The sequence below is a fragment of the Pleurodeles waltl genome, chromosome 6 (assembly GCF_031143425.1).
Source record: "Pleurodeles waltl isolate 20211129_DDA chromosome 6, aPleWal1.hap1.20221129, whole genome shotgun sequence".
NCBI classification, from domain to species: Eukaryota; Metazoa; Chordata; class Amphibia; order Caudata; family Salamandridae; genus Pleurodeles; species Pleurodeles waltl.
In genome coordinates this window covers 1595437844-1595451695 of record NC_090445.1, presented here as the reverse complement: position 1 = coordinate 1595451695, position 13852 = coordinate 1595437844, and the positions used below count along the sequence as shown (strand labels likewise).

Here is a 13852-nt window from a genome sequence, read left to right as displayed (position 1 = left end):
GCGAACAACAGCAGGAATTGCACAAAACATATTGCTTGCCATGCTTGTCCCTGGAGAAGATAATTGCAGCCATAACACTTGTCTAAACATAACTTGCTTTTTACACTGTGTGAATTCTATGAACCACTCTTACCCTGAAACCCTTGGGGGACAGTTGGAAGCTGTCATTCCCATGCCGCCCAATAGAACAGTTGTTGTGTCTCTGACCATCCCAGTTGCTCTGTATTGGCTTTTCTTGGAAGAAGTACTCATTCACTCTCTTGCTTCTTAAGGCATGGCACCATGAGCTGTACTGTAATTATTCCTCACGCAGGTGCGTCAGCTGGAAAGAAGCATAGGTCTGAAAGATCTTGCCCTGACTGAAATGGAGCAGCGAGTAATTGAAGCAGAAGCCTCCACATATGATGGCATTTTTATCTGGAAAATTACAGAATTTGCCAGGAAGCGACAGGAGGCTATAGCAGGCCGTTCTCCTGCCATGTTTTCTCCAGGTAAGCATTTTAAATTTTGGATAGTTTTCATGTAAATGTTCAGGATTTTAAAGGTTTTGTTTTAAAGCACATTCTTGTTTTCTAATGTGTGGTATGGAAATACTTTGTTTATAAAACATTTCCTGTCAGACATTTTGAATTGGTGACACAATAAGCGTGCAAGCTGGCAAGGTTTTAAATATGCTGTGAGTGGAAAAACAGTTGAACAATGTCTAACTTTATCTATGATTTTTGTAGTAAAGCGTGGTGTCAGAATGATGTGGTGAGGATATAGGGCCTCATTATGAGTTTGGTGAGTGGCAGAGGCTGCCCGCCACTCTAGTTTTCCGCCCGCTGGCCCTATTACGAGTTTTCCAGCGGGAAACTCACCACAACGTTGATGCTGGCTCGTAATCGAGCCAGTGGCAATTTTGTGGTGCAACAGTACCCGTCTTGCTTCTCACCGTCTGTAATTCAGGGAGGGAAAAGTGTGACAGGGCTGTCCCTGGGGGCCCCTGCACTGCCCATGCCAAGTGCATGGGGAGTGCAGGGGCCCATCTCCGCCTGCCTTTGCATGGGCATGGAACCGCTATGCAAAAGCTGGCATACACGGGGGGTCGTAATCCCCAGCCTGGTGGATTAAGACTGCTGGCACTGCCAGGCCGTCAGCTGGCTTAAAAGTGGTGGTGCAGGCGGTCCGACCGTGGCACTTTCGCCACAGTCGTAATGTGGAGGTCAGAACGCCACTTTGGCGGCGGTCCGACCGCCACCGCCACACTCATAATGAGGGCCATAGTCTGACATAAATATTGTGTCCTAAATATCTTTTACAAAAGTGTTGCCCTGTTGCAGTTAATAATAGAAAATCTGCACCCAATAGGCTGATATTTGTGTGATTGAATAAATAGGGCACAATATTTCTGCAAATGATATTTCTAACTACAGAATTCTAACATGCAACCATGTACATCTCTATTTTTATTTTATTTTTTAACTTTGAAATTAAGTCTAAAATAGGAAAAAAATTAAAAAGGAAAAAATGGTGTTGTCCTCCCTCAAGTATGCCTTCATTCTGCTGAAATTGTTTGACTTGCTTCAGAAAGAAGGCACCCGCCATCTCATTTACACGGAACCGGTATAGATTCTTTCTTGCATAAGGAGATGGCCATCACCAACCTCAGAGTGTGAGTGCGTCCTCGGGCATTACACATAAAAACGTGGTTGGTTTTACTGTGCACCCCCTTTCAAAGACAGTGACTGGTAGATTTAAACTCCATACAGGTATACATGTCTAGGAATGTACCGTATTGTGAGCTCCTAAATGGGGCTCAAGGGTTTACCTGCTTTGATACTCTCTCCTGGAGCCCTACACACTCTTGACACCTTGGCTTGCAATGTGTTTGCCTCTGACTCTATTTTCAGCTACAGCCAGCTATCTTTTAGGCCAATATGTCCAGATTTTATAGGAACTGGCAAAATATATGTTTTTTCAGCTGTGCTGAGTGATAGCTTAGGTGTACCAAAACAGATCCTAAAGTAGGATTTGAAGCCATGGGCACTGTTGCTTGGACTCTGGTGTGGCTGTCACTCTGCATTAATGTGCTTGGATGCATACTATTAGATTTTCGGGACAGGTCCAGGCTATGAGAATACACATGTCCTTTAATGAGGAGTGGCTATTCAAAGAAACAGCAGACTCCTCTTTGAAACATTTCAAGAGCAGCAGGACTGTGGATTGGACACTAGACCTGGCCTTCATTGCAAGGCAATTTCATTACCCGTATCAAAAGTGCTGTCATTATTCTAGGACTGTGATGTTCCAGAAACAGTAGCCTGTTCATACTGCATAAAAATATATCACTCTTTTAAGGTAGTGATTGGTCCTTGGAGGTATCACCAGCAGCAGCATCAGATCTAATCACCACCGTCTTCTGCAGGCTGTGTCACCTCCAAGCCCATATGACTTCCCAACCCCTCAAAACATCGCCTTCCAGTAGAGAGGTTGGTCTGTCATTTTATCACTCATTGGAGAGTATTCATGAAAGACCACTTGGTGAGCCAGCTGATCTGCTGGGGCTATAATGTTTTCCTTCTGTCCTCTCTGCAAGATCAGCCCCCTACCTTCAGAGTTTGTTGGCTGTTGCCGAACTCCTGGAGGCTATAGTCCTTGCCTTGCAGTAAAAAGAGGCCATAGAAGTATTGCCTCCAGGAAAGAGAGGCACTGGTTTAACTACTTATGTTTTTACTTGTACTTGGTTTCCAAAAAGGATGGCGGTATGAGGCCTAGCTTGGATGTCCATCTTTTGAACCTGTTCATCCAACAGGTCAAATTCAGTATATTGTCCCTAAGCCAGATCTTGTTGCCCTTAAACTCAGGAGATTTGGTTGGTGTTTCCTGGATCTTCAGGGCACCTATATTAGTATTCCTTGTGCCTACAGGTGCAACTTGAGGCTCACAGTGGAGTCCAAAACTGTTCAGGTTGCAGTTCCGCTGTTTAGACTGACACTGGTTTTGCATGCCATGGAGAGAGAGAAAGAGATGAAAAACTATACCTACGCATGTCCTCCCTAACTATAGCAATAGTTGTGAGGATTCCTCTCCAGCTATTCACTTAATGGTTTCCTGGTACCTCACAAATATCCAAAGATATTAAGAGAAAACACCTCACCCACGATTCTTTGTGGCATGCTTCATCATTGGTGTTTCCTTCTGCTTGATGCCAGTAAGAGACAGAACAGGTAACAAAGGGAAACTTTACCGCTGACTAGTGTGTGACTATAGGGAAGTGCCGCCCTTCCCTCCATGTTGAAGCATTGAGACAAACCCCTAGTGAAGGTAATCTATTCTCATACCAACACAGATATGAGAGTCTCATGCCTCTACTTTTTTGTATGAGAATTAATGCAGATTACACAGGGATCCCCCTAGCCCTGGAGAATTCCCATAACACATTTCGGCACTAGATAAGCTGAAATATAATATGTAGGCAAAGTCTTAGTAGATGGATTAAACATTGTTTTTAACATGTGATAATAGTCCCCAAATCGATATTAATGTTACTCTGGTTATGAGGTGTCTTAGTTGGGGGATCGGGAGTTCTGGAAAGGACAAAAAAAAATGAAAGTGAAAATGCTTGCCACATGAATTGGTTTAGATTGTTTGTTATGTGTTAAGTTGTTATTGCAGTTCTATAAAATGACTGGAACTGTCCTGGTTGCACTTTGTTTTGCTATCAAAATATGGTCGCCGCAGAAACTTTAAAACATTTATATGAAAAATGAATACAAATACATTTAAAAAATACAATGTTTTCAAAAAAATTCCAGGTTCTAATTTTCTAACTATTCCTAGGGTGCCTAACGAATAAAGGAGAAATTCTTTGGGTGTACCCTGAGGCTTTACCCTCAAACATCCAGAAGTCTGTCTTTCTCCAACATAGTGCCCGACATTTATTGTTGCTCGACACAACCCTCATGGAAGCGTTCCCTCTTCCTCAGAAGGTCATGGATATGAGTGATGATTCTGCTAAGTCTTCCCCAAGCTCAGATCCTGGTTTGTATGTCTTTCACCTGTTGAGTCTCATGCCCATGTGCATCTGTTGGTGCCTCATTCTAGATGGCAGATGAGAGCCCTCCTGTGGAGTCAGAGGCTGCAACTTCAGTGAAGTCTTGTGGCTTGATGCAACAGAATCTGAACCCTTCCAACCATATGATAGGTTGTCTATTCAGAACCCTGCAGACTTCGGTCAAGGATGCCTCTCATTGCACTGGGGTGCTCACCTGGCACCATGACTGCATAGGGCCTGTCAGAGCAGTGTTCGCACATAATGTGCTGAATCTATGGGCTGTGCATCTTTCCTTGAAGACCACTCTCTGTTCCACCTCACAGGATATGTCCTAATTCTGTCAGACAACACAATCATCATCCAGTATGTCAGCAGATAGGGTGGTGTAGGATTATGGTTCATATGTTACTGAGCAATTCATCTGTAGAAGACAGGGGATCTTTCTAGTAGCAGTTTATCTAGTAGGGTCCCTCAATGTCATAGTGAATGCTCTGTTGCCTCTTACTGGGGGGAGCATGAGTTGGAGCTACACCAGTAGTCTTCTTCACAGATGGGGATTTCCATTCATGGATCTCTTCACCATGTCCAGGACAGGCAGTGTCCTCAGTTTAGTGGCGTACCCTTCCCTTTGCATTGTTCCCTGTGAGATGCCCCAGATTCAGGTGTCTCCGCTGATCCTGCTTCTGTCGAAAATACTGAAAATACTGCAGAAGGTGCAGTAGTGTGGAGCACAACTTATTCTGATCACCCCAGACTGGCTAAGGATGATCAGGTATGCTGATTTGTTTTCACTCACCATTCCGCTGCCCCTTCTCCCTCCTTTGCACAGCAGGCCTCCTCACTCAGCATAATGGTCAGGTACCTCACCCCAAGCCCTAAATACTGTGTGGAGCTTAAATGGTGCCATTTAAAGTCCTTATGCCTTTCCGATGATGTCACTGTTACAGTTGTGATTTTGGCAGCCAGGAAGCCTGCTAATAAATCCATCTATGCAAGCCACTGTATTGAGTTCCTGAGTACCGTTTTGTGGTGGAATTCAGAAGGAATCAAACCCTATAAAGCACATCTTTCTGACATCTTCGAATATGCGGTTTCCCTTACTGAGAAGGGCCTGGCGGTGGCTACAGCTCATGGCTATCTTGCAGTCTGCCTGCTTTGTGTCTGCCTGATCAACCTTCCTTCGTAAGACCGCCCCTAATTGAATGTTTTTTTAAAGATCTGCCTTACCGCCCCCTTTTCACTCCTGTTATAGTATTGTTTTTAATTTCTGGGTGTCATTTCAGTTGGAGCTGATGCACAGCTTCCTGCTTCGACTCACAACTCTAAAAACTCACAAAAAACGATTCTTTAGTGATGATTACCTCTGCTCGCAGAGTCGGAGATCTTCAGATCATTTCAGTTTGTCCACCCTTCACAGTTGCTCCTTTGCACTTGCCCATCCTTTTCATCTAAGGAGGTTTTTGCATTTCAGGTGGCACATTTTATTAATCTCTCATCGTACTTCCTTCCTCCACATCCATCCAAGGAGAAGAAACATTTTATGTCTGCGGTGTTGTATTAGAACTCTTGCATGCAAGAGCAGAAGGGTGAGTGCCTTATTTTTTACTGGAGCTAAAACATAGAGTGCAGTGAATAAATGGAGCATTTTTTGTTGGGTCATCCTATGTATCAAGATCTGCAATGACGCAGTTAAGAAATACCCTCCCTTTTGTATTCATTCACAAAGTGAGTAAGCTTCAGGAAGATTTATCCGTCAGATGAAAAAAGTTACTTCACTTTGGTAGCAATTATATAGTTATTTCTCAGGTGGATACATTATTTTCTTGCATATTTCTCACCACCCTCCCTCATCCTTGATGATTTAATGTTCTACGTAATAAGATCTCAAGGAATGCAAACATGTTATGTGCTTCATTTGTTTTGTCATTGCTTTCTTGGCTCGATTCTGCTCTCCCTGATGTGGCATGGAATGAATATTAGGAACTGATGCCAGCACTGTGGTTGGCCCCTAATATACCATTTTGGCATTATGACTGGAGGCGGATACATGGTTTGAGCACTTGGTAGTGCAGAAGGGTCATTTCTGGGGTAAACGTTTTCTAAACCAGCCTGGAAGGAGTATTCATAAACTGAAAAATCTGTAGGAAGATTATGTATCCACCAGAAATATCAGTACCGAAGGTATGTAACACTTTTCAGTTATCTTACACCGAGACTTGAAGGTTCATTGAAATTGGCAGGCCTGCACCATACAAGGCATTATAAGGCCATCTGTGTGCATATACATGCGCAAAGAATGAATGTGGAATGCTGCACAAGAGAGTACAACATGCAGCATTAAAAGATGCAGGAAAGTGGTACCAGACGGTATTGTTTTCACTGTATCAGTCTCTATTACATTATTTTTACAATATTGTAATTTAGTATGGCTATCATATTTAAAAAGGTTTATTGGTGAAATTAAAAATAATGCAAAGGTCACAAGCCACTTCTTATTTTTAACTCTTTACCATGCTGTTTTCTTCCTGTCCTTCCTTCCTTGAACAGCTTTTTCGATTGTCTACAGAAAGTGGGAACGATATATCTGAGAGAGACTTCTAGTTGCAGCTTCCTTAACTTAGACTTTTCCCCCCAGACGTCAGACTGGATCTGGAGATTTGTTCTTCGAACAATACCCTGGTGCGTTGGTAGGTGGCGTTGGTCGACTCCGTGGGCATCGTTGTCACCGTGATGATGTCTGGAGTAGTACATAGATGCCGCCTCAGCGCAGTGAGGTCAGTTATTTTCTTTCCGCCCCACGCGCTGATCCGGAGAGGGCTACCCTTGGTCAGTTTTTGACCAACTTCAACTCTGTTGTTGGCTTTTTGTGAGTTTTTGGTGCGTCGAGGGATGTCCCCGAAGACTGGTTTCAAACCGTGCAAGGCATGTCACCGCATGATGTCAGTGATGGATCGGCATTGGGTCTGTTTGTGGTGCCTAGAGCGTGACAACGACCCGAAGCCATGCTCCGAGTGACGGACCATGCACCCAAAGGCCTTGAGGGAGCGGTCCCTCAAGCCTATGGCGGTGCGGTGCTCAACTTGGATAGGTCCTGGTCTTGCTCGAGGGGAAGGTCTCGAGGCCGGTCGCAGAGCCACCACCACTCGTCTTCTTCGGAGTCTTCGGGCAAGGTAAGAAGAAGTCGAAGAGATCCCGTCATCCTTCAACTTCACCCAGTCGCTTGGCTGATGGAATGTGGGAGGATCGTTTACGCTCGAGGCCTCCGTCTTCGGAGCCTGCTTCTGGGTCCGCTCTGCAGCTCCCTGAGTTTCCGGGAGCCGAGGTGGCCCCTGCCCAATTAAAGGAGTTTTATGAGGCCATGTACCTCATTTTTGGGCATCCTGACCCCGCTCCATCGCCTTCGGGTCCAAGGAGTTCGGTTTGGGGGGCCTTCAGGTTCCACGCCGGGGGCTCCGGCCACCAAAGTCCCCTCTGGATGTGCTCTCTGATCTGTGCCTGTTTTACCATCGAGACGTTCCCCGGCGCCGGTTCGATTGTCAACGCTCCCGACGTCGGTGGTGCCCACCATCGACGTCGACCCTATCCCTGATGACTTTGAGTCGGACCGGTGTCGGCCGATGCTGCCTCCTTCTTTGATGGGGCCTATTCATCCCAGGATGGATTCTGACCCTTATTCTTATGGGTTCGAACTTTGGGAAGGATTGGAGGGGTCTCTGGACCCTTATGAATACCAGGATGACCCTGACTTGGACTGGGCACAGGAGTTTGGCGAGGCCAGTGGTCTGGATACCTCCCCAGACGCTGGCATGCTGTCTCCTCCAACCGTAGCTATGGCGGAGGGAGCAACTTATTCCATGATGGTCAGTAGGGTGGCTGAGGTCCTCGGCCTTGAGCTGCCTACTGTTCAGGTCTGGTCTAACCTCCTGATGGAGGTGGTTCAACCAGGGGCTTCCACATCTAAGCCTCTTCCTCCATTCAATGAAGCCCCACCAATGTCCTTTTGGGTATTTGGTCCAGACCCACCACAGGCTCCTATGAAAAGGACTATTGCACGCCTCCATCTGCCTGCCCCGAACAACCCTAAATTCCTGTCCCAACACCCCACGCCTGAGAGCCTTGTCATCCAAGCATCCTCCTCCTCAGGCGCGTTCCCTTCCACATACCGGATAGGGATTCAAAAAGGCAGGAACAATTTGGGAAGAAGATGTTTTCTTTCTCCAGTCTCACCCTGCGTCAGTGAATACTGCATTCCTTTTGGCCCTTATACTCACTCTCTGTGGGATACAGTCGAGCAGGTTCTGCTGCAGATACAGGAGGCGGCCCGTGCTATTGTCTCCCAAGCTGTCACCGATGGGAAAGACGCGGCAAAGTTCAATATCAGATGTGGGCTGGACACGACCGACTCTCTAGGTAGATCGGTTGCGACAATGGTGGCCTTGAGGCACCACGCCTGGTTACGTACATCTGGTTTCTCCCGGGATGTCCAACAGACTGTTATGGACATGCCCCTTGATGGCTCCCGTCTCTTTGGAGACAAGGCGGACTCTTCTCTTGAGAGGTTCAAGGACTCCTGGTCTACCGCTCAGTCCCTCGGCCTTTCCACTGCCCATTGTCCCCAAAAGTCTGCCTTTCGCCCCCTTTTGTGGCACAGGAGGGGGCTCCCTGTCGTGTCCCTTTCCCAGCCACCGTGCCACCCATGCTGTTCAGCCACTACATGGCCGGGGACACGGAATCCCACATGGTCGTAGGACAGGGAATCAGAGGTCTGCCCAGTCCACCCGACCCCCTGCTGCAGCCCCCCAACTCTATTATTCCGTCCCCTCATTCGTGCAAGTTCTGCCGCAGATACCAGAGGAGGCCGGTGCTATCATCTACCAAGCTGCCACCGATGGGAGAGGCGCAGCAAAGTTCACTATCAGATTTGGGCTGGACACGACCGACTTTCTAGGTAGAACGGTTGTGATGACGGTGGGCTTGAGGTGCCACACCTGGTTACGCACATCTGGTTTCTCAGGGGATGTCAAAAGACTCTTATGGACATGCCTTTCGATGGCTCCCGTCTCTTTGGAGACAAGGCGGACTCTGCTCTTGAGAGGTTCAAGGACTTCCGGGCTACGGCTTGGTCCCTCTGCCTTTCCACTGCCCATCGTCCCCAACAGTCCGCCTTTCGCCCCCTTTCGTGCCCACTGAAGGGGCTCGCTGTCGCGTCCCTTTCCCAGCCACCGTGCCACCCATGCTGTTCAGCTGCTGCGTGGCTGGGGACGCGGAATCCCACGTAGTAGTAGGACAGGGAACCAAAGGCCTGCCCAGTCCACCGACTCCCCTGCTGCATCCTCCAAACCCTCCTAGTCCATCCCCTCACTCTGGTCTAGTGGCAGTAGAATTTGCCATTCACCTGCCCCACTGGGATTCCATCACTACGGACAGGTGGGTTTTGAGATCGTTCGAAAGGGCTACTCCATGCCCTTCGAATCTGCCCCACCAGCCATGCCTCCATCATTCAGCCGTTTACCGGAGGATCATTTGGCACTTCTCTGCCAGGAAGTCACGGCTCTCTTGGCCAAGGGAGCCATAGAGAGTCCCTGCGCCAGAAGTAGGTCGTGGTTGTTATTCCAGCTACTTTCTGGTGCCCAAAAAAAGACAAGGGCTTACGTCCTATCCTAGACCTTCTTCCTCAAGAAGGAGAAATTCAAAATGCTCACCCTGGCTTAGGTCCTGTCTGCCTTGGATCCAAGAGATTGGATGGTAGCGTTGGACTTGCAGGATGCTTATTTCCATGTTCCAATCCTGCCTGCCCACAGATGTTACCTACGATTCATGGTTGGTCACGAGCACTTTCAATTTACCATGCTTCCCTTTGGCCTTACCAGCTTCCCTCGGTGTTCACTAAAGCGATGGCGGTTTTTGCAGCTCATCTGTGCAGGGGTGGGGTTTCAGTCTTCCCCTACCTCGACGACTAGCTGTTGAAGGAGGACTCACCCCAGAAAGTCATCTCTTACCTTCAGACTACGGTGAACCTCCTGCACACACTGGGGTTCACTATAAACGTGCCGAAGTCACACCTGACTTCCTCTCAAACACTCCCTTTTCTTCAGAGCTGTTCTGGACACAGTGCAGTTTCAGGCCTGTCCTCCCGAAAAGCAAGTCCAAGATATTCAGGCTATGATTGCGATTTTTCATCCTCTATCTTGAGTTTTGGTAAGACTGGCTCTGAGGCTGCTGGGCCTAATGGCCTCCTTCATCCTACTAGTGAGACACATGCCAGATGCCATAAGCAGGCTCTGCAGTGAGACTTGAAGTTCCAGTGGGCGCAGCATCAGGGAAATCTCTCTAACATGGTCCAGATCTCGGAGGGGACTGCGAAAGACCTGCAGTGGTGGCTTTTGATTTTGCATTGGGTCAACGGCAGATCCCTCTCCCTTCCCCAACCAGATCTATCCATAGTGACAGACACGTCACTTCTGGGATGGGGCAACCAAATGGGAGAGACGGAGATCAGATGCCTTTGGTCTCTGGCAGAGTCTGGGCTCCATATCAATCTTCTGGACCTCCGGGCAATTAGGCTTGCGTTGAAAGCATTTCTTCCCTCTCCCAAAGGCAAAGGAGTGCAAGTGTTCATTGACAACACTACCACCATGTGGTACTGCAACAAACAGGGCGGAGTAGGGTCCTGGACCCTTTGTCAAGAGGTGCTCTGCCTCTGGACTTGGCTGGCACATGAGGACATCACCCTAGTGGTTCAACATCTGGCGGGCTCTCTGAATGCCAGAGCAGATAAACTCAGTTGTTGATGCATAGCCGATCACAAATGGTGTCTCCATCCTGAGGTGGTGCAAGGTCTCACTCAGCAGTGGGGAGAGCCTTGGTTAGATCTGTTCGCCTTTGCAGAGAACGCGCAATGTCAACGGTTTTGCACGTTGGAGTTTCCAAGACGGCACTTGCTCAGAGACGCTTTTTGTCTCAACTGGAACTCCTGCCTCCTTTGCGGCTTTCCGCCTATACCACTTCTGTCCAGAGTTCTCAAGAAGATCAAGAACGACCGGGCTCAAGTAATCTTCGTGGCTCCGGACTGGGCACAGAGATTATGGAATCCAGAGCTATTGAGCCTTGCCACCCACCCTCCATTCAGGCTGCCCCTTCTGGAGGATCTTGTGTCGCAGCAGCAGGGGATGGTTCTCCACCTGAACCTGTCCAGTCTCGGCCTTCATGCGTAGAAATTGAGCTGAGGCAGTTGGCAGCTTTTGACCTTCCCCCCGAAGTCTGTGATGTAATCTTGCCAGCCAGGCGTCCCTCCACCAAAACATTATACGCCTGTCATTGTCATACATTTGTGGCATGGTGTAACAACAAATCTGTTGATTCCCTCTATGCTCCTCTTTATGAGATTTTTTGTTCATTCTTTGTTTGTCCCAGCAGGGCTCTGCTTTGGGCATCCTTAAGGGCTTATTTACCAGCTATCTCAACCTCTCTTAGGTTGCCTGATCAGCCTTCACTCTTTAAGTCTCCTATTGCTAGTAGATATCTTAAGGGCCTCACCCATTTCTTTCCTCCCACTCTGTTTATCATGCCTCAGTGGGACCTCAATCTTGTCCTTACTTGTCTTGATGTGTACTCCCTTTGAGCCAATGCACTATTGTCCCTTTACGGCTCCTTACTTTCAAAACAGTTTTTCTTATTGCCATCACTTCTGCTCACAGAGTGAGTGAGCTTCAGGCTCTATCTTCTAAGCCCTGATTTTTGTCTGTGCACCCTGACAAAGTGGTGTTACGCACTAAGGCTTCCTTCCTTCCCAAAGTAGTTACACTTTTTCATGTAGGCCAGTCCATCACTTTGCCTACTTTTTCAGCACCTCCACATCCTTTTCATGAGAGGAGAGACTCCACCGCCTGGATCCAAAACGAGCATTGGTGTTCTCTTTCAATTGTACTAAAGAGTTCCGGGTGGACAATCAACTATTTGATGGCTATGTCGGTGCGAAGAAAGGGAAGGCGGTGCAAAAACGTACCATCTCACGATGGGTACTTCTACGCTTTGGCAAACAAGCAACACCCTGAGGGCTTGCGCCCTCATTCCACCAGAGCAACTGCTGCTTCCACAGCATTAGCACATGGAGTTCCTGTCCTGGATATCTGCCAGGCAGCAACATGGTCATCCCTGCACACGTTTACTAAACATTACTGCCTGAACAGTCAGGTCCGTAGAGACAGCCACTTTGGTTGTTCGGTTCTGCAGGACTTTCTAGTATGATCTTGGTTCGCAGCCCACCTCCGAGGATGGCATTGCCTGGGTATCTATTCTAAGGTAAGGAATCTGCAGCTAGAAGTCTCTATCAGATGTACAAGTTACTTACCTTTGGCAACGATATATCTGGTAGAGACATATTCTAGTTGCAGGTTCCTTACTGACACACCCATCCTCCCCGCTTGCGAACTGATTTCTAGGGACAGGGCTTCCCCATTCAGGTCCTTCGCTCTGGCGCACCAATTTCAGTATTCTTTGCGGCTCTGCATTTTGGTGTGGAAAGTCATGAAAAACTGACGTCACTGCTCTGAGCCGGCATCTATGTACTACTTCCAACATCATCACAGCGACTACAACACCAACGACACCCGCGGAGTCGACTAACGCCACCAACCGACACGCAAGGGTATCCCTCGAAGAAAAAATCTTCGGTTCCAGTCTGACGCCTGGGGGAAAATTCTAAGGTAAGGAATCTGCAACTAGAATATGTCTCTACCTGATATATCGTTACCAAAGGTAAGTAACTTTTACCTCCCTCCTGTTCACACAACCTTAAGAGAATGGATGCAAGTAATGTATGAAATATGGCAGGCAGTTAGTAATGGCTCACCCTCACAAGGCCTCCATCACCTGTTTAAAGAACTTTGATATAGTGAGCTCCTGTGCTTTCAGAGCTGGAGTTCGGCAAGGTCACTGAGGAACATACTCCTGTGTTGATGAAGATGGGACTGGGACCATTATAGATCAGCTTATGCAAGTTGTTGTACGTCAGTTTAGGGGGAGCTGTCCCAAAGGTAGCAAACCCTTTTGGTTCCTATTTGAATGTTGCCTTACACTTTGGGCCCCTCAGCTACTTCAGGAGGAACAACCTCTGTCCATATGTATGTGCTATGAGCACTTGGTGGAAAAGATCCAGGTCACACATCTATTGTTCCCTCGTGTTACCAAACGATTTTATAATAGGTGTAGATGAAACGTACCACAGAGAAGTGACCCAACCTCTGTTTATGTGGATTTATACGGTATGAACCTACATACAAACAAATGCATTGTACTTTGAGTTGGGTGATATTTGGCTCTCTTTTGTATGGATGATGCTTTCTGTTTGACTGCGTAGTTTCCATCTTGAAAAAGAGGCAGTTTCTGTTTGAAACCGCTATATAACTAAGACCCCAGAGACTGGATGGGGATTTTTGACTTGTACCAAACTTATTTCCATATCCTCATCCAACAGGTCCACAGAACTTACCTGCAGTTCACAATGGGGTAGGAGCATTTTCAGTTCTCAGTGCTCTCTTTTGGCCTCAAAGTGCCCCTTTGGTGTTCACCAATGTGAAGGTGGGGGTTGCAGCACACCTTTGGAGGTCAGAGGTATCCATCTTACCTTAGCCTGTTGTCTGGCTGCTGAAGGCGTATTCAGCCCAGGTAGTCATCAGCCGTCTCTAGACAATAGCGATTCTCCTGACTTCGTTAGAGTTCACTGTCAACGTGTGGTAGTCACACCTGACTCCTTAGCAAACACTACTGATCATTTCAGCTAATCTGGATGCAGTATAGTTTCGTACCTTTCCCCCG

The 13852-nt window shown here is 47.6% G+C and overlaps 1 protein-coding gene across 3 annotated transcripts in view; it reads left to right on the top strand.

The window, feature by feature from the left end:
• Positions 1 to 13852, top strand: part of TRAF2 (TNF receptor associated factor 2) — a 429606-nt gene that overhangs the window by 323285 nt on the left and 92469 nt on the right. For all 3 annotated transcript variants that reach the window (XM_069241424.1, XM_069241427.1, XM_069241425.1), the window contains one exon: positions 314 to 491. In XM_069241424.1, the coding sequence (XP_069097525.1) occupies positions 314 to 491 (178 nt within the window). The remainder of the gene's footprint in view (positions 1 to 313; positions 492 to 13852) is intronic.